General features: G+C 36.3%; 1 protein-coding gene across 5 annotated transcripts in view; it reads left to right on the top strand.

Moving 5' to 3' along the window:
• Positions 1-21,564, top strand: part of GABPB1 (GA binding protein transcription factor subunit beta 1) — a 67,600-nt gene that overhangs the window by 27,389 nt on the left and 18,647 nt on the right. For 3 of the 5 annotated variants that reach the window (XM_004755450.3, XM_004755453.3, XM_004755449.3), the window contains exons 2-6: positions 10,765-10,872; positions 16,241-16,408; positions 17,709-17,903; positions 19,185-19,332; positions 19,677-19,790. In XM_004755450.3, coding sequence (XP_004755507.1) covers positions 10,765-10,872; positions 16,241-16,408; positions 17,709-17,903; positions 19,185-19,332; positions 19,677-19,790 — 733 coding nt within the window. The remainder of the gene's footprint in view (positions 1-10,764; positions 10,873-16,240; positions 16,409-17,708; positions 17,904-19,184; positions 19,333-19,676; positions 19,791-21,564) is intronic. The other 2 variants (XM_004755452.3, XM_004755451.3) reach the window with 1 other exon arrangement.

Here is a 21,564-nt window from a genome sequence, read left to right as displayed (position 1 = left end):
CTAGTACTTCCCTCCATATTTCTAAATAACCTGTTTATGCTCATTATTTTTATATATATATATATATATATATATATATATATATATATAATCTTTGACTTCCCAGTTATGAAGATGAAGCTTTGGCTATCTTAAACCAAACCACCTCTAAGCATATTTTTCCTTATTCTTCATTTTTTTAAAAGATTTATTTATCCATTTTAGTGAGAGAGAGAGAGAGAGAGAGAGAGAGAGAGAGGAGGAGTACACGCATGAGCCAGGCTTGGAAGTGGGGAGTAGGAACAGAGGGAGAGAATTCCCAAGCAGACTCCCCACAGAGTGGGGAGCCCAGTGCAGGGGCCCTGGTTCCACTACCCATGAGATCACAACCTGAACTAAAACCACGAGTTGGACACCCCCCACTGAGCCATCCAGGTGCCCCTCTCTTCATCTTCTTAATAGAAGTACACCAAAAATTTTGCTTGGATTATTATTTGGGGGTTATTGCAATCCTGGAACTACTCTTCTTCACTAACCCATGCCATGTGTGTAAACTGGGATTACATTTTCTTTCTTGTGTAGGTTTTTCTTTTTTTTTTCTTCCCTCTGAAAAAGAAATTATGTACTTTTTTTTCTTTTGCTTACTGTTCCTGTATCCATCATTAAACCATGTCAGATTCCCCACTGGAGATCCCATTCTTTTCCTGGGAGTCTTATCAGCCTTTCTTTTCCTTGGAGACCTCCTTCTGGAACCTCTGTCCTCTGGTTCCAATCTGGATTTGCTTTCCAGGTTTCTGGTACAGCACCTCTTGGGGTCTCCTTTATTATCATCTTGGGGATCCCCTTCCACTCTAGTTGTATTGGATCCCTTATTTCCTGAAGCCCTTGATTCTAGTTTTTATTTATTCCTGGTCTTGGAGGAGTACATCTTCTGGTGGTTTTCTGGAACAAGGGTCTATGGGAGATGATTTTTCTTTAGAGACTTGGTTTGAAAGTGTCATTTTTAAGTTAAAAAAGGTAAAAAGAAAAAAAAAGCCCACTGGACAAAATGGAAATGGGAGAAAATTCCAAATATACCAGAGTTCATATGATTTTTTTTTCTTCAAAGGAATCGCAGAGAAAGAGACTTGAAGGGCATGTTCTTTTATATCCCTGCAGATTCCCAATGTTCTCTAATTTAGAACACAAGAGTTAAGAATATGGGTCTTATCTTTAGACTAAAACTAGTGCTCTTTGGTAAGTCCTTTTATTCTTTGTCTCCTTTGCAAAGTGGAGACCATAACTGTTGGTGTAAGTCTGTTTAGATTATATGATACTAGGTAATTATTCAGCAACATGCCAGGTACTAGTTTTATTATCCAAGTTATTGTCTTTTTTTCTCCCTTGTCTTAAAATAAGAATTTATTTATTGTAGAGAGAGAGAGAGGGCGAGAGTGGGGGGCCAGAAAGAGAAATAGATTCCCTGCTGAGTAGCGAGCCTCTTGACCTGGGGCTTGATCCCAGGACCCTGGGATCATGACCTGAGCCAAAGGCAGAGGCTAAACAGACTGAGCCACCCAGGCACCCCTATTTCCTTGCGAGAATGTAGGCAACTAAATTTTCATGCCCAAGAATATTTTCGTATGTACAGTTAAACACATGGTTATAATACACTTAATTTTAGAGTCACCTTTTACGCTTTTACTATTAAAAAATAACTTGCAACATCTAATTTTTTACATTAAAAATGTTTTTTATCTGTAATCTTATTTTGGTGAAAAGCTTTTTAATAAAAGGTTTCTATGCTTATTCATGTATTTTTAACTAGTATTCTTTACAACATTTTACTTGTCTGATTTATAGATCTATTAAATGCAGGATATGAGGTATTCATTTTTTTCCATTCATTTTTTCACTGAAATGACATTACTAGATGCAACAAATTTCTATTACTATTAGAAACAACTAAGGAGAGTTTATTTTTAATTACAGGAGTAATATATGCTCATTATAGAGCACTTATGAAATAGAGAATAAATAGGAAAAGGAAAATTTCTGATTTTCATTATCATGGTATATTGTATATTGCTTCTGGGTGCTTTTCTATGCACTTTTTACATAGTTAGGATCATGATGTGTATTCATTTTAGAGGTTTGATTCTCATACTGTTGCGTATTATTTATAAATAATCTTAAATGACTGTAGTACTGGTTATCTTTTAGACATACATACTGGAATATTTACAGATATTTGCTTCAGAATGTGTGTGGGTGGGAAATGGGTTGTCAATAAATTGGTAATATTGAAGCCATTTGGTGGATGTGTGGAAGTTCATTATACTGTTGTGCCTGTTCTTGTATTTGCTCAAAATTTTCTGTAATTAAAAAAAAAAACTTGCAGTATCCATTATGATCTATCTTAATTTCTTTTTTATTTATTTTTTTAAGATTTTATTCATTTATGTGACTGAGATCACAAGAAGGCAGAGAGGCAGGCAGTGGTGGTGGTGGGGGGAAGCAGGCTCCCCACCGAGCAGAGAGCCTGATGCAGGGCTTGATCCCAGGACTCTGGGATCATGACCTGAGCCAAAGACAGAGGCTTTAACCCACTGAGGCACCCAGGCACCCCAATTTCTTAAAAAAAAATTTTTTTTTAAAATTTATTTGACAGAGCATAAGCAGGGGGAGCACAGGCAGACAGAGAGAGAAGCAGGCTTCCTGTGGGGAGGGAGCCTGATGATGTGGGGCTCTATACCAGGACCCTGGGATCATGACCTTAGCTGATTAACTGAGCCACCCAGGCACCCCTAATCTCTTTTAGCTATTACCTGTATTAGGGCATTTCAGTTTTTCCCTGTTTTAAATAACATTACTTTGAATATGTTTCAGATAGTTTCCTTGTGATAGATTTACATGAGTGGGATTATTAGGTCAAAGAGTATGATCATCTTAAAGGCTCTTGATGCATATGTAGTACTAAATTGCTTGGTGGAAAACTTTAGAAGAGTTTTAATGGATTTGTAGTTGTTCTCATTGAGCGTAGGAATGATATTGCAAGTTTATGCTTAAGTTTTTAATGAGGCAATCAAGGTTTATTATTAAGTGTATTGTAATAGGATTATATTTTCTAACTTTATTTTCATACTCTTTTTTAGGAGTCTTAGTAACAATTCATATAGAATTAGTACTTTACAGTTTATAGAGAGTTTTCATTTCCAGTAGATACTATAATCCTCAAAACAGCTCTGTGAGCTATTAATTATAGAAATTCAATACAAAATAGACTGTAAGCTTTAAAAATATAAGTATAGGGCACCTGGATGGCTTAGTTGGTTAAGCAGCAGCCTTTAGCTCAGATCATGATCCCAGGGTCCTGGGATCAAGCACTGCATCAGGCTCCCTGCTCAGTGGAAAGCCTGCTTCTCCCACTCCCTCTGCCTGCTGGTCTGCCTACTTATGTTCTTTTTCTGTCAAATAAATAAATAAAATCTTAAATAATAAATAAAAATGTAATTATGGTTAGTAATTCCTGTTACCACTAGATGGCTCTCTCAGCATGTACTTTTAAGGAAAAGGATCTAGTTTGTGGATGTTTTGAAATTCCCCTGTAGATCTAAAATTCATATTTTTGAAGTTAAAAAAATAATGGTTTGTATCAGATTGTGATAAAAGTTTTGAAAGTAGTAAAAAAATTCAGGACGGAATTTGTTACAGTGAATTTTTAGATTACTTTTCTTAAAAGGAAAGGGGTATTAAATGGGATGGCATTCAGTGCCATACATACAATGTTTTTTCAGTTAATATCTTTAACATTCATTAAAATTTATTGAATTGAATTATGCCTCTTTATTTTTTTGGGCAAAAGTTTTTTGCCATACCAAAAAAGCAACATTTATTGCTAGGCCCTTATGTATAGATTTTATGTAAATCTCACTCTTTATCTCTAAAGAGTTAATGAGCAAAGTTGATTGAGGGGGGTCTATCTGGAGCTGTGGTCCCCTCAGTCAATTTGTTGGCAGTTGCGTTCCTCTGAGAATTAGAATTATTCTGTAGTGTGTGTTGTTCCCCTTAAGTGAGAATCAGAAGTTGAAATTGCTACATTTTGTTATTTTCGATGTTTTACAATTTACTAATTATCTTGACAAAAACAGAGTGCCTTTGATTTCTGTCTTATTTGATCTCATTTGTATTTTCTTCCATTGATTTTTCAGTCTTATTAAATCCAGTGCTGGCTTCCTATAAAAAATGTTTGTATTGCCCCTTTTACTAACTTGAAATGAAAACTATTACCTATCTGCATAATTTCAAAAAATCATTAAAATATTTAATTATAGAGGAGAAATGGAAGGAAAGCACTTTTTAAAAAAATATTTGAGAGAGAGAGAGAGAACGAGCATGCACACAGGAGGAGGACAGAGGGAGAGGGAGAAACAGACTCCCTGCTGAGCAGCGCCATGGGGCTTCATCCCAGGACTCCAGGATCATGACCTGAGTGGAAGGCAGACAATTAACTGATTGAGCCACCCAGCCGTCCTAGAAGGAAAGCACTTTATTAAAATTGTATATTTCAGTATGTAAATCCTTGAGTAGACCACCCTGGATGACACAGGAGATTGTCAAATGCTTGCACCTATACATAGAATCACTGTGAAAAGTGATAAGCTGGGAGAGCTGATTGATACATGTTTTATATTGGTGATTCAGATAACAAAGTGTCATCAACATTTCATCAACATTGGTGACATGATTTTCGAAAACGATGAACAGCTCTTAGTAAAGTTTTGACCAAAACAAGTAGATTTATAGTAGGGTTGCATTCTGGAAAATTGTGGATACATTAATAATTATGAAAAAATACATTTATTTACCTATCAGTTAAGTTCTAGCCTTAGATATATTCAGTGGACCGTTTGAAAGTCACCCAGAACATGTGACAATTCTTTGCCATACTGGATTGTTCCCTGCATTGCTGGACCTCTAGTATCCCAGACACATGCCCTTTTTTTTAAAAAAAGATTTATTTATTTATTTATTTGACAGAGGGGGGGGGGATGACAAGTAGGCAGAGAGGCAGGGGGGAAAGCAGGCTCCCTGCTTTCGAGCAGAGAGCCTGATGCAGGACTCGATCCCAGGACCCTGAGATCATGACCTGATCTGAAGGCAGAGGCTTAACCCACTGAGCCACCCAGGCGTCCCGACACATGCCCTTTTAATGCTAATAGAGCTTTCACCCCACTCCTCCCTGCGTCAGACTCCAAAAATGCCTCCGTATATATCCAAAGGGCGCTCTAGGGGGCAGTACTGCTACCATTTTGGGATCTGCTTTAAAAGTATTCAACTATTTTTTTTTTTTTTTAAGATTTTATTTATTGGGGCGCCTGGGTGGCTCAGTGGGTTAAGCCTCTGCCTTCATCCCAGGTCATAATCTCCGGGTCCTGGGATCGAGCCCTGCATTGGGCTCTCTGCTCGGCGGGGAGACTGCTTCCCTTCTTCTCTCTCTGCTTGCCTCTACCTACTTGTGATCCCTGTCAAGTAAATAAAATCTTAAAAAAAAAAAAAAAAGATTGTATTTATTTATTTGACAGAGGGAGAAAGATCACAAGTAAGCAGAGCAGCAGGCAGAGGGAGGAGGGGAAGCAGGCTCCCCGCCGAGCAGAGAGCCCAATGCAGGGCTCGATCCCAGGACCCGGAGATCATGACCTGGGGTGAAGGCAGAGGCTTAACCCACTGAGCCACCATGGTGCCCCATCAGCTGTTTTTTTACTACATAGCTGTGTTGCTCATGTAACTTTTTTTTTTTTAAGATTTTATTTATTTATTTGACAGAGAGAGAGAGAGATCACAAGTAGGCAGGGAGGCAGGCAGAGAGAGAGAGATGTGAGAGAGAGCCGGATGTGGGGCTCGATCCCAGGACCCTGGGATCATGACCTGAGCTGAAGGCAGAGGCTTTAACCCACTGAGCCACCCAGGCGCCCCATGCTCATGGAACTTTAAAACCACAATAATTTAAGTATCCTGAGTCCTTGATGTGTTTTGAATAATTAAGAAGTTAACAGAATTGTAATAAAAGTTGTTTTAAGTGCATCATAGTTTTCTTGCCATTCTTGTAATCAGATCAGTAATGCTGTTTTAAAGTACCCAATATCATGCATTTTCTTCATTTTTTCTACTTTTCCTGTTTAGTAAGTCAGTATATAACTTTCTTTAATGTCAGCATTTAGTTAGTTGATAATCATACAATGTAATTTGTCTCCTTAAAAAACTAGTTTTTGAATTAGAAAGATAATTTAATAACATTATAGAAACTTTGTAAAATGGAAGAAAAATTTCCTATAATCTTGTTACTCTAAGAGTTGTTGGTATTTTTTGGTGTTTTGTTCTCTGTGTATTTTTGACATTCAAGGAATTAGTTTTGTATCTTTTTATTTAATGTGGCATAGCTTTTTTTTTTTTTTTTAAAGATTTTATTTATTCATTTGACAGAGAGAGATCACAAGTAAGCAGAGAGGCAGGCAGAGAGAGAGAGGAAGGAAAGCAGGCTCCCTGTTGAGCAGAGAGCCCAATGCGGGACTCTATCCCAGGACCCTGAGATCATGACCTGAGCCGGCGGCAGCGGCTTAACCCACTGAGCCACCCAGGCGCCCCTAATGTGGCATAGCTTTTTAATGTTATGTAACTTTCTTTCTTTCTTTTTTTTTTTTTTTTTAAAGATTTTATTCATTCATTTGACAGAGAGAGAGAGAGATCACAAGTAGGCAGAGAGGCAGGCAGAGAGAGGGGGAAGCAGGCTCACTGCTGAGCAGAGAGCCCAATGCGGGGCTCGCTCCCAGGACCCTGAGATCATGACCTGAGCCGAAAGCAGAGGCTTAACCGATTGAGCCACCCAGGTACCCCATGTTATGTAACTTTCAACCATTAAATTACTGTGTTTTGTTCGATTAGATTCCACATTTTCCTTCATCTAGGTTGTTTACATGATACAAATGATTATATATAATATATGTAGATTTATGTGTATATACATGTATACACGTATTGATAAATGTTTCAGTATATTTTTATTTTTTCTTTAGAGTACATCTCAGAAGTGGGATCATTTATTGGCCGTTGGGCTTGAACATTTTGGTAACTTCTATGAAGTCAAATGCTCTACCCCTGAGCTATACCCCCTATTTTGGTAACTTTTATGTATTGCTAAATTGACATTTTAAAAAAGCTAATCTAAGAAACCCCAGCTGATTCATATATATTGCTATCAATATATATAAGATGTCAGTATATAAAAGTATTAGTCTCACCTCAACCTTTTTTAAATTTAACTTTTAAATTATTTACATTTATTTGACTCTTAGTGATACTGAACATTTTTTATGTTTGTGAATTATTTCTGTTTTCTCTTTTGGAAAATATATGATCATGTCTTTTGACTTTTTTCTTGAAGATTGAATTGGATTTTATTAAGTAATTCATGAACTGGACTAGTAGAAAGGAGCTCTGAGGAGGTGTATAGAATGGAAGGTCTTGATAGGAAAGAGGGTGGGCAAGGAAGTTATTAGCAAAAGAAAAGATTGTTCCTGGACAAGACACCTTTTTTTTTTTTTTTTTTTTTTAAGGCAGGGAGGGAACAGCACCTCACTAGTGCCGATCAGAAAATTTCAGGTTGTCTTCTAAAAAGGTTTCCTGGGACAAGTTGAAACTGTACTGAACTCTTGGTTTGCTGTCGTGGGGAGCAAATGACTCCAATGTGGGTTTGGTTTTTTCCTTTTTTCTTACTTTTTAAAGTTTATTTGTTTACATAATCTCTACCCTTAACATGAGCCACAGGCCTCTGAGCTCAGGCTCCAATGTCACATGCTCCTCCTCAGACTGACTGAGCCAGGCTTCCCTGGGCTAGGTTCTTTTGTTTTGTTTTGTTTAAACATCAGGTTGTGTATTTGTCATGGGAGTAAATCTGATTTAACAGGGTAAATATACCCACTGAGCTGTGGAGGGAGGTGTCTTTAGCCCGCATAGACCCAATCAGTCACCCTACTCTCAAATTTTAAGTTTAGATTTCATTTTAGAAGCAGCAGGTAATATGCAATTGCAGAGGCCTTCCTGGGGCCCCTCCCATTATGTTTCAGAGGCATGCGAATTTGGACCCAGATGATCCTAGGCTCTTCATTATTATTTCTTGCTTTGTCCTTTTACTGTTGCTCTGTTGGGTTCATGGTGTTTGTTTTCCCTTCTCATTTTGAGTCAGACCTTTTACATAATAAAAATTATTGGGACACCTGGGTGGCTCAGTCAGTTAAGCTGCTGCCTTCAGCTCAGGTCATGATTCCAGGGTCCTGGGATTGAGTCCCGAATCGGGGTTCTTCCTCAGTAGGGAGCCTGCTTCTCTCTCTGCCTCTGCCTGCCACTCTGCCTGCTTGTGTGTACGCTCTCTCTCTCTCTCTCTCTGACAAATAAATACAATCTTTAAAAAAATTTTTTTTAACATTTCTTACATTCATTTTTGTGGCAGACATTCCTTTGCTGTCTTTGATTTTATTTTTGTTTTTTAATACATTGAAGTTTCATTATCCACCCATAGATGATAGTATGTAATATCAAGGAAGTGTTGGAGAGTCAAGAAATCAGGATTCTAGAAGGAGATACTTAGAATACATATTATATCTGACAAAGCACTCCTATGCAGAATGTATGTTACGAATACTTACAAATCATTAAGAAAAAGGCAGACAATTCAGTTTCTAAAAATGAGGAAAAATCCTAAACCACTACCACAAAGATACCCAGATGTCTAAACCATCTGGCAGTATGTATGCTGAATGAATGCAAACTTTGTATTACCTGTATAAGACATAAAAGCGTATATTTTGGGTGAAGAATTATTTTATTGTAAAGCCACATTTATATTACATTTTGGTCATCCAAGTGTACTCAGTGTGTTTGCTAGTATGGCCAGTTTAGATTTTACTGTACTTTTATGGAATTAGGTCAGTTTCTTTTTGCTTTATCCTGCTTTTCATAGGAAATGATTCCAGGTTCTTTGCCTTTTGACTGTGATGTAAATTTTACTGTCTAGCTGGCATATTTCCTAGGAAAAATCCTTCATTAGAGATCAGTAAGCTCTTTAGTCTTAATGCCTTTAGCATGATTAAGGAGTATCCTGGGTTCCAGTGACTCAGTCAAGGTATGAGAGAATGGGAGGAAAACAGAAAGGATGAAAGTGTTGTGTCACACGAAAAACATGTAAAAACCGCTACATAAAACACATAAATTCGTGTGGTTGTTTTTCTTCACCACCATGGGATATATTATGAATTCTTTTTATCCTTATAAATGGAATAATTACAAGAAATTCTTTCCTGCTTGTAACAAATACCTGCTTTGGACATATTCATCTCACTTTATCTTGTGCAAGTCTCCCAACATTGTCATCTGTTACTGGTTACTCTATGTTTGGTTGTTCCCATGTTCTCGAATCTACTAACAAATATAGTAATGCAAACATAAATCTGTTCTTTCAAGGGATATATCTAGATATATAGATACATGTATTTTAGTCAGCTCTTTTACATTCCCTAACACTTTTTTCTAATTATATAATGCAGTCTATCCTTCCTGGAATCAATAACTTCTCTAATTTCTAACTCCCTTCTTACATACATACATACATACATACATACTCCTCTCTCCTTCTTCTTGAATAATAGGTGTTCATACAAGATTTGAATATACTAATCAACCTGACATAAAATTTCTTTCCCCTTGACTACTTATCCAACTTTCAAAGGGTATTCCCTTTTTGAGGCAAATTCATACCTCAGGCACATTTTTTTCTTATGTAAATCTAGGGGTTCAGTATCTTCCCTTCCTCACAGGCCTCAACCTCTACCTCTTTGCCTTTGCTGAGGATACTATATAGCATTAATGAATAGTCTTCCAGCCGAATAGTCTTCCTGAATTTCGGACCTTTCTTCTCAGAACCATCATCCCTTGAATTTGAGCATCTCTAATACATTCAAATCTCTTTTCATCTATGTACTCTTGTCATGATCTTTCCTTAACATATATATATTTGTTATTTCGGTATTTCTGATTCAAGAAGACACTCCCCCGCCCGCACACACCCCGGACTGTCAAACACACACTCACACACACTTTGACTTGTGACATTAGTCTTTTCAGGTATCTTGAATTCAAGATACAACGTTGCACTTACTTTCTAGCTTCTCAGTGAAACACATAGCCTATTGATAATACTGTAAGACTTTCTTTGAGTATTTCATTGAGTGTGAATTTTGTCCTTTTCTTCCAGAATCTGAATGTGTATTGACTGTGCAACAATCGAAAATATTTGTTTGTAAATTCTGAACACATTTTCTGATTTACTGTTGCAAAAAACAGCTACAATATATTTATTATAATTTCCATCAGTTACAGAGGATAGTATCTCATACCTTTTTTATGTTTACTTTTATGAAAATCTTTGTTGCTGCGCTCCTCCAGTGAAAACAGTTTCTTGCCAGTTTTAACTATTAGACAAGCCTTGTCTGCTGCTTACCTCATTATCTTTACCAGCTATGTTCAGAGAATTCAAACTAATTTTATTATCCTAGCTAAAAACTTAATGAGAAAGGAAAATCTGTTCCCCAGATTCAAATACAAATTGCTTTTGCATGATCTGTAGTTTGAAATTAACCGTATCACAGACTTTTAAAGGGATAATTGAGAATTGGTATTAATAAAGATATGTGGGGGGAAAGTCATGTAATAATATATTAATAGAGATGTTAAATTCATCTTTGTTTTGTTTAGATGTCCCTGGTAGATTTGGGAAAGAAGCTTTTAGAAGCAGCACGTGCAGGTCAAGATGATGAAGTTCGTATTTTGATGGCAAATGGAGCTCCTTTTACTACAGACTGGGTAAAGAATGATTTTAATGTTGTGCTGTTTTTTTTTTTTTTTAATTCCTCTCATTTATTAGTTTTTCCAGGTAAAAATTCAGTCCGTATTGTGTTTATATGTGGCAAAAAATTGACTTTTTTTTTTCAAATTGTAGTTTTAGAATTATAGCCATCATTTAAAGAGAATATTTTGTATTTTTATGTATTTCATATTATATATATGACAACCTTATTCAGGTATTCTGTCCACAAAAGGGTTTTTCTTTTAAATTGTGGAGTTCAGGGCGCCTGGGTGGCTCAGTGGGTTAAAGCTTCTGCCTTCGGCTCAGGTCATGGTCCCGGGGTCCTGGGATCGAGTCTCACATCGGGCTCTCTCCTCCATGGGGAGCCTGCTTCCTCCTCTCTCTCTCTCTCTGCCTACTTGTGATCTCTCTCTCTCTCTCTGTCAAATAAATAAATAAATAAATAAATTTTAAAAAAATTGTGGAGTTCAATATTGTAGGGTGAATATAAAATGTAGCTGCTTAGAATTTAATTTAAAGGTCATAAATAGCACAGGTGGAATTTATAATTCAGAAAATAACAGCTAAAGATCCTGGTTAATGTTATAATTGCTTCTTTTTTTTTTTTTAAAGATTTTATTTATTTACTTGACAGAGAGAGATCACAAGTAGGCAGAGAGGCAGGCAGAGAGAGAGGAGGAAGCAGGCTCCCCGCTGAGCAGAGAGCCCGATGCGGGACTCAATCCCAGGACCCCGAGATCATGACCTGAGCCGAAGGCAGTGGCTCAACCCACTGAGCCACCCAGGTGCCCCGTTATAATTGCTTCTAAAAAGGAAAAATGTTTCCATTTATACTGTGATACTTACACAAATACTATTGCAAACATGACCAGAGAGAAAGAAAGGAATGGGAACATGTTCTTAGTAACTACAGTAGGCAATTGTGAGGACAGCAAAAACCATAACTGTACTTAGTTCCAAGGGTGAGTCGAAAGAGATGGTCTTGGCAGCATAGAGGGTTAGGAATCTGGATTAACCTACCTACTGGTAACAGCTAAAAATTTCAGATTTTTAGCTTTTGTTGTTTTTGGCATTTTTTTTATGTTGTTCTTTATTTTTCATTAAAACAAAACAATATAAAATTTTTTATTATGGGAATTTCAAATATCTTTCAGCCAACCTCAGAAATGATCAGATCATGGTGAGTCTGTTTCCTCTGTAACCTCATCCACTTTCTTTGTTCTGTATTATTTTAAAGCAAATTAAACAACAAAAAAAAAGATTTTATTTATTTATTTGACAGAGAAAAAGCACAAATTGAGTGAGAAGGTAGCAGAGGGAGAGGGAGAAGCAGGCTCTTTGCTGAGCAGGGAGCCCAATGCAGGGGTTGATCCCAGGACCCTAGGATCATCACCCGAGCCAAAGGCAGAGGCTTTAACCCACTGAGCCACCCAGGCACCCCAAAAGATAAAGGCTTTTTGATTAACTATTAGAAAAAAAAGATCTTTTGTGCATTGATAAGTTAGAAAGAAAATAAGGGACTTCAACGTGAAAAACTAAGTGAACACCAGAACCTAAGGAAATTTCACTCTAAGAATATTTGTTGGATTCAGTGAATTTGCCTGTTGGTTTTCCCACCTCACTGGCATGGGTTGCCGAAGACAGAGACCTGAGACTGCTCATAGAAGTCTCCTAGGAGATCCTGTCCTCTTAATTCAGGAATCCAAAAGAGATATACCTTCTATATAAGATAAACCAGAAATACCCCCCCTCCCTCATCTTACCTGCTCCTACCCCTGCTCTTGTTGCTAGGGTACTAGAAGGAAAATGAACTGCCTGGAAACAAGTCAACAAGTGGAGAAAGAAAAAAAAAGTATTGATGTGAATTTGGAGTCACAGCTATTCCTTGCACACATTTGTGACCTGAACTCATAAATACTTGTGCATTCTGCGGAACTGTACACCAAAAATTGAATTTCAGGGGATCTTTGGACTTAGGGTTACCCCAGGGTCCTGGCAGAAGCAAATGAATATTCTTTCTGGGGGAATCTACATTCATCCCAGTATCCACAAATGAAATTCTAAGGACAATGAACAGTCAGAAGTAACTAAATGCACAAGGACACAAGACAACTTGGACAATAACCCACTGAAACAACTAACAACAAAAGCAGACTGACAAGGATTTTAGATAAAGTTTTAAGCAGATTAAGAAAAGCTAAAGAGAAAATTAGTGAACTGAAAGATATGGGGAAAAAAAAAATCCAGAAAGCATTATATAGAAAAATGGGCAGAAAATTTAAGATCTCAGGAATCATGAAGACTAGTGTGAGAAAATGTAACATATCTAATAAGGAGAGTGAGAATAGGGAAATAATTTTAAGACATAAAAGATGTTTTTCCAGAACTGATAAAAGATTGCAGCTCAGAATCAAGTAGCCCAAACTAATCTCCAGGAGGATTAATTAAAGAAGTCCATATCTAGACACATCATAGTGATACTGTAGTATATCAAGACAAAAAGATCTCCATAGTAGAGGATTAGTGTCTGTTAGAAGGATTAGTATCTGTAATACATAAGAAATTGCCATCGCAGCAATAAAAAGTCAAAGAAAACTGGGCAAATGACTTTATCAACTTTACTTACCAAAGAGAAAGTTCATATGACCAGTAGATGTGAAAAGATGCTCAACTACATTAATAGTTGGACAAATACAAAGTGAAATCATGAAATACTATTGCTTATCTACCAGATTAACCAAACAAATTCTAGTAGTATCAAACATTGGTGAGGATGGTTGTAAATTGGCATAAACATTTTGGAGTACACTTTGGCGGTACCTATTAAATTTAAACATGCATATATATGACTTGTGATGTAGCCATTGAACTTTATTTATTTATTTATTTTTGAGATTTTATTTATTTATTTGTCAGAGCGAGAGCGAGAGTGAGCACAGGCACAGGCAGACAGAGTGGCAGGCAGAGTCAGAGGGAGAAGCAGGCTCCCTGCGGAGCAAGGAGCCTGATGTGAGACTCGATCCCAGGACACTGGGATCATGACCTGAGCCGAAGGCAGCTGCTTAACCAACTGAGCCACCCATGCTTCCCAAACTTTAAAGAATTTTCTCCAAAGAAACTCTTGGCTCATATACTTGAAACATGTACAAAACTGTATTTAGTGTTAGCATTATTTGTAATCGCAAAAAAAACTGGAAACTACCCAAATGTTCATCAGATTGGTTAAATTAATTGTGACTTATTTATTCAATAGAATTTTATAGAACAGAGAAAATTGGTGAACTACACTTACATTCACCAACATGGTATGAATCTTACGAGTATAATGTTAAACAAAAGAAGGCAAGTCACAGAGAAATACATGCAATATGATTATTTAAATAAAGTTGAAAGCAAGTAAAACCAAAGTATATTATTTAGGGATATATAAGTGGTAAAAAACAAAACCAAAGCAAAGTAAAACAACTTTTACTACAAAATTCAGAACAGTAATTACCTCAGGGGCTGAGAGAAGGGTTTGTGATTAGGGAGTGGAATGTGGGAAAATTTTAAATTGCTGGCAGTGTTTTATTTTTAGATCGTGATTGTGTTTTCATGAGTGTTTGCCCAATATTTTTCTTTAAACTATGTGTATGTGTGTGTTTTGTATCATCAGCCAAAATGGTTAGTTATCAAGAAGAAAAAAACACAAGTAAACCCTAATATTTCACTGAGAAAAATTCATGATTGCCCAATGGGCTATTGAGAGACTTCGTTAAATATTAGAATTAAAGAGTATAGAAAGGTCTTTTATAGGAAAATCTGATAAAGCATGGAGAAATGATTGTTCAGGAATCTTTTATCTGCTAGAATGACCTCCCATTAAAAATACAAGGTTTTTGAGAGTGACAAACCATAAGAGACAAAACAAACTGAGGGTTGCCAGGGGGTGAGGAGGTAGGGAGAAGGTGGTTGGGTTATGGACATTGGGGAGGGTATGTGCTATGGTGAGTGCTGTGAAGTGTGTAAACCTGTACCCCTGGGGCAAATAATACATTATATGTTAATAAAAATAATTTTTAAAAATACAAGGTTTTTAATAATAATAAAATAGTTATTTCCAGGATAAATGATTTCCATTTTTACCATGTATTGAAAACACATGCCTGGCTTTGTATTACGACTCTTATTTGATGTGTGGCTTCAGGCAAAATAGTAACCTTTTAGTGCCTTACATTCTTTACTATCAAAAGAGGATAGTACTTTAAGAGGAGAGTAAATGAGATACAGTATGTTTAAAGGTCTTAGAATAGTGCTTGCCATGGAAAGTGCTTTAACAAAAACCTTAGTTGTTATTATTAAAGTAGCAGTCTTAGCAAATTTTATGTTCTAGTGAACAATTTATTTTTTTTAAGATTCTGTTTATTTATCTTAGAGAGAAAGATTGCTGTGTAAATATGGGGAGGAGCAGAGTGGGAGGGAGAGGCAAGGGGGAAGAATTTTAAGCAGATTCTTTGCTGAGCATGGAGCCTGATACAGGGCTCACAACCCCCAGGTCATGACCTGAGCCAAAACCAAGACTTGGATGCTCAAGCACTTAACCAACTGTGCCACCCAGACTCCCCATCTAGTGACCTATCTTTGGAACATCAGTGCCTTGATAATCAGAGTTATAGGGACTTTTTAAGCCTCTAAATGCATGTAACTTAATTCTAATTTCCACCTGTTAAACTGTGTGCCTCTGATAAGGTTCTTCACTTATATTTTAGAACTTCCCTTGCATATTGTGAATGTAGTGTTAATGTAATGATGATACCACATGAAAGCAGTTTCAGGGAAAAAACTGGGTTCTGTTTTGGTTCTCTCCTGACTCACTTGGGCAGGTGTACCTCAGATCACATTTTTCCCTTGAAAAATGACTATATAAACTATTTAAAAAGATCATTGAATTGCTTTAATTAATTCCTACAAAACAGTTTAATATAAAAATCTACACTATTGCATTTATTTGATATGAGTTTCATATATGAAAAGAAGTTTTGTGTGATTGATATGAGGAAAACATGCAATGCTCAGATTTCTCAAACCTTGATTATCTCTAATTCCTGATTAAAAATTAATTTTATTCAGGCTATTTATCTGTTAAATAGGAAAGCAAGATTGAATTAAATGAAATACTGACTTTGCTTTCTCATTGAGAAGTGTATGAGGATTCTTGAAAGCTTCTATGAAGAGAATATAAGCATATGTTATTATTTTCTTCAGTTTTGAGTTACTATGTAAGCAGATAATCTTTTTGCTATGTAAAAAGAAAATATAGAGGATAGTAATGGGAGTGTGTTATAAATGATTATAAATGTGGATTTATTTTTTCTTGTGGGTTAGCTGGGAACCTCTCCACTTCATCTGGCAGCACAGTATGGGCATTATTCCACCACAGAAGTACTACTCCGAGCCGGTGTAAGTAGGGATGCAAGAACCAAAGTGGACCGAACACCATTACATATGGCAGCTTCTGAAGGCCATGCCAGCATAGTAGAGGTTTTGCTTAAGGTATGTGTTCTCTTTTTGCATTCAGTTTTTGAAAGTAAGCCCGCAAAGGATTTATGGTTTTATAAGACGGAGAAGAGAACTACTTTTATTGACTGTGTCTAGGGTGTTTTTCCCCTGTGTTAGTTCATTTGTGTGTGTGTAAGCCCATCAAATGAAAATTATCTTGAAGTTTCCCTTTGTGGGAAAAAGAACTTTTAGGTGTGTTCTTAGTTAAGTCAGTCAGACAGCTGATTTCTTAGACTTTGGTTTCCATTATATGAGGGTCTACAGCTTTGTCTTACTGGACACAGTTAAAACGCTATGGAAGGAAACATAAGGCTTGGATGATTAACAGACAGTAATACAAATAAGGATTTTTATTCTGGCCTTTAGATGAACCTATCCGAAAGACATACAGTGTCAGCCACAAATGTGAATCACATGTGATTCCACATTTTCTATTAGCTACATTAAAAAAAGTAAAAACTAATTTTAATATTTTATTTAAACTCATATGTACGAAATATTATCATTTCAACATGAAATCAATATAAGATTATTAATGAGCTATGTTACATCCTATTTTTGGTGTTAAGCCTTTGAATTTCAGTATATGTTTAAATATATAGTACATCTCTGTTGGGAGTAGCCGTTTTTCAAGTGCTTAATAACGTATGTGTCCAGTGGCTGCCATATTGGACAGTGCATCCCTGATAGCTCCCTTTTGATTATTTATATTGTACAGGTTTTGAAAGCAAAGGATATTTTTATATAAATAAGGAACTAGAATTAAAACGTTCTGGAAGAATGCTCATCGTTCGCCTTTTTTTTTTTTTTTTTTTTAATGTGAGAGAGAGCATGCGCATGAGCAAATTGGGGCGTAGAGGCAGAGGGAGAGAGAGAGAGAATTTCATGCAGGCTCCACACACTGCACAGAGCCTGATGCAAGGCTTGAAATCAGGACCCTGAGATGATGCCCTGAGCAGAGATCAAGAGTTTGATGCTTAGCTGACTGAGTCACCCAGGCACTTCAACTTTACTTCTTATGCCATTCTATCCGCTGGTGCTCACAGCTTGGTGACCGAAAAACATCTTTGCTACACTCCTAAGAAATTAGAAAGAAAACAATTAGGAAAGTTAACATGATAGAAAGCTGATTAAGTGACATGTGTGGAGATTTGTACAGATTATTCAACACAAAAAATAGAGAGCTGATCATGTTGATGCAGATTCTTGCTTTAAAGCATAATGGCTGGTATTTTTGTATTAGAAATTCTTTGCATTTTGTTTAGAAATCTCTTATTTTTCAATATTTTTATAGCATGGTGCTGATGTTAATGCAAAGGACATGTTAAAGATGACAGCTCTACATTGGGCCACAGAACACAATCATCAAGAAGTGGTGGAACTTTTAATCAAATATGGTGCTGATGTACACACGCAAAGTAAATTTTGTAAAACTGCATTTGATATTTCAATAGATAATGGAAATGAAGATTTGGCAGAGATATTACAGGTAACATTTTAATTTGAGAAAATAAAAGGATCTCTGTCTTGTGAATGATTTGAGCTGTTTAACTTTTGGCTTTTCATTTTGGACTTGGTTATTTTGGACAGTTATTTTTCCTCTTTTATTTCCTCTTTGTTCATTTACTATTCATTTTTCTGATTGTAAGACCATAGTCTTTATATGTAATATTAGAAGATTAGGTAAAGTGATTACTTTCTGTGTTTTTAAGTTCCTAAATTCGCCTTCTGGACATTTTATTCTATTATTTTTGTTGCATATTTGGATATAGTATGGTTTTTCAAAGTCTGTTAGACTTCCACTAAAATTTTCCTTTAGTAGCTATAGTACTGTCCCCAGAGTGACATAGTCTCTATCACTTTGATTGGTTTCTTTTATTTTTAATCATCCTCAAAAAAAATCTGGAAGCATAGTTATTTATGGCTTTTGGGCATGCTTCTTTTTAAAAATATTTATTTAATTATTGAAGGGAGGGGCAGATGGAAAGGGAGAGAGAGTCTTAAGCAGACTCTGCGCTTAGTGTGGAGCCCCACACAGGGCTCAATCTCACAACCCTGAGATCATGACCTGAGTCAAAACCAAGAGTCAGATGCTTAATTGACTGCGCCACCCGGACCCCCCGGAGCAAGTTTTTCTAATAGCCAATACTGTTTCTTTTTTCTTTGGCTATACAACTTTGATATAAATTATCCTTACTCACTGCCTCTTGCCTATCTTCTTGTTCTCCATCCCAGTAGAACCCTTAGTTAAGACCATCTAACTCTATTGAATTTCAGCCAGTTACTTAAAATATTTTATATGTCCAGGAAAATGATTATTGTGATGCCTCTTGTAGTTCTTTCATTCTTAGGAGTATAATTTGGGGGCCAGGGTTGAAGACTGAAAACAGTTAATTAGGAAGGACATGCATTATAGGTATAGTGATACGTATATTGCTGAATATAGTAGAGGAAATATTAAAGTAATTTGATTTCTGTAGCCACAGGGCAGCAAAATCTTTCAACTGTCCTCTATAAAAAGCCTTCCAGATATCCCTTTCTCTTCTCATGGGATTTTGCTGCTTTTTACCTAACAGGGGAATTAATATGTTAATTCCTCTCTGTGATTTACCACTGCATTCTTAGTAGACCGTATACAAAGGTTTCCCTTTGTTTTATATGATTCTTAAGTTTTAGAATTTCCTGTATGTTTATGTTTGCACTACATTGCGAGTCTGTGCTATATATTCCAGTTGTAATTCTAAAAACGCCATTTTGATTTGTGCCCTAGATTGCTATGCAGAACCAAATCAACACAAACCCGGAGAGTCCAGACACCGTGACGATACACGCCGCCACACCACAGTTTATCATCGGACCTGGAGGGGTGGTGAACCTAACAGGTCTGGTATCTTCAGAAAATTCATCCAAGGCAACAGGTATTGAGATGCATATAGGATAGCTGTTGGGACTTTATGCTTTAGTAGGTATCCTCCTTGTAAGAAAGAAGTGTTGGAGAATGAGGGTAAGAGTATATCTATCGCCTTGGTTTTCTTTGGTATCGGCAAAAACCAGTTTTTAGGAGACACAAGAATTTGAAGAAAGGTGATATTGCAAAATATACTGCAATATTATCTTCTAAAAAGTAATGATATCCAAGCCTGTTTTTCACACCGATGATCCAAGCTTCATTTAAGAGTGGAATAAAGTAAAACAGAGCATCATAAAAGTGCATTAGCTTAAGCTCCTTTAAAATATAAATCTGTCTTCTCTTTTGTCACAGATGAAACCGGTGTATCTGCAGTTCAGTTTGGAAACTCATCTACGTCAGTATTAGCTACGTTAGCTGCCCTAGCTGAAGCGTCTGCTCCGCTGTCTAACTCTGCAGAAACGCCAGGTTAGAGAAACAAGGCAATGTGCATTTTAAAAGTTGGAAACTCAAATATTTGCAAAGGCTAGAAAGGTAATATAAAAGGCTAATGAGAGCAGATTTCTGATGACGGCCTTCTGAAGACGGGAGCCCAGAGCAGAGGGCATCTGCTATTTAGCTCTAGCCAATTATGGTCCTATGTGCGGTGTTGCCAGATTCCGTCTTTCATGGAAAGCTGAAAATCTGGATTTTTAAAAGAATGTTAAAACTTGTCAATTAATTAAAACCTGATTAAGATTAAAAGCAAACTTGTGTGATTCATAGAAAACCATGTCTCTATACCCAATGGCCTTTGTTTTCACTAGTCTGTGACTTTTTATATAAAGTAGATAAATACATATATGAACTTGCTTTTTCATAACTTTTAATTTTTGTCAGTTCTATTAGAATTATATAGAATCTTACAGACTGACAGAACTAGGAAGTAGCATGCCCGCATCACCATTAAAGGATGACCTGATGGTGAACAATGAAAACAGTATCAGTAGCTGGCTTAGACCAGGTTTTACTTTGACACGTAAGCAAAATAGTTTCTGCTGTAATTATTATGTAAGTAGATGTTTTTTTCATTAGGGAATTTTAAAAACTTCATAAAATTATTATTCTTACCATAGTTTAGGCCATTATATTTAGCTTTTAAAAGTGGTTATAAAAGAATAATTTATTGTCACTCATTATTTAAATTTGTGTTTTTTTTCAAATTGTGCCCAATAATAACAGTAACGACAACAGATCATTGAGTGCTTACTTGTGTGCTGTGCCCTGTAGTAAATGTTTTACTCACAATCTCACTGACTCCTCACCAAAAAGCTTGAAGATCTATATTACTGGATTTGACTCTTTAAGGTGCTACTAATTGAAAGACGTGGTTTTTTTCAGGGAGAAAAATGTGCCTATTTTTCTCTTCTTTCTCTCTCTCTTTCTCTCTCTCACTCCTTTCTTTACTAACTAGTGATAATAAACATTTTATCTATTCTCCAGCTTCTTTAGCATCACCATCAATTTTGGAATCTAAGCCCTTGTATTTGGGAGTTGTCAGATTTTTCAGAATCACTTTTGGCTGTTAGCAGTTATGTGCAGCATCATATTGGATTTGCTGCTTTTATAACCTGTGCCTATATCTCTTTAGCATCTTTGTCATTGCATAAGCATAGCAAAGAAAATTAATTTTATTGGTGGTTTCTATTTTGGTAAACTTTCTAATTTTTTGTCTTTAATTAAAGGATGTATCTCTGAAAATTAGGCAACTTTTCTTGAAGGTCAGCTGAAATTTTGACATTTAGATGTTTGGCTTCCTGATTAGTCATACCAACTTCTCTGCTTTCTACTTTTGAAAATGTTATATATGATTTAGTCTGAGAGATTAAGAATTTCAGTTGACTTTTATCGCATGTGATTTACAATCTATTGTGAGTGTAGTAATTTTTCATTTCACTGCTACGTCATAGTGGAATCTTTTTGAAGATATTTTAAGAGCTTGAATTAAGTTAAAGTTCAGGTGAGTACATTGCCACCAATGTAAATAAGTCAGCTGAGATGTGTAATCAGACAAGGAAATATCTTCTCACAGCTCAGTTTCCACATGCTCACACTAATTATTCTCTGCTTCATGGCTCTTTAGTTTCTCTTAACATCAATTGTCAGGCTCATCCTGACTTTAGAAAATATTTACATATATTTTTTCAAGGACATCCTAGTTAGGATCTGGGAAGTAAAGTAGTACTCTCTTTATTTTTTTTTA

The sequence above is a fragment of the Mustela putorius genome, unplaced genomic scaffold (assembly GCF_011764305.1).
Source record: "Mustela putorius furo isolate JIRA1106 unplaced genomic scaffold, ASM1176430v1.1 tig00003898_pilon_pilon_pilon, whole genome shotgun sequence".
NCBI classification, from domain to species: domain Eukaryota; kingdom Metazoa; phylum Chordata; class Mammalia; order Carnivora; family Mustelidae; genus Mustela; species Mustela putorius.
Note: the sequence above shows the minus strand (reverse complement) of the source record. Positions and strands in the feature narration are given on the sequence as shown.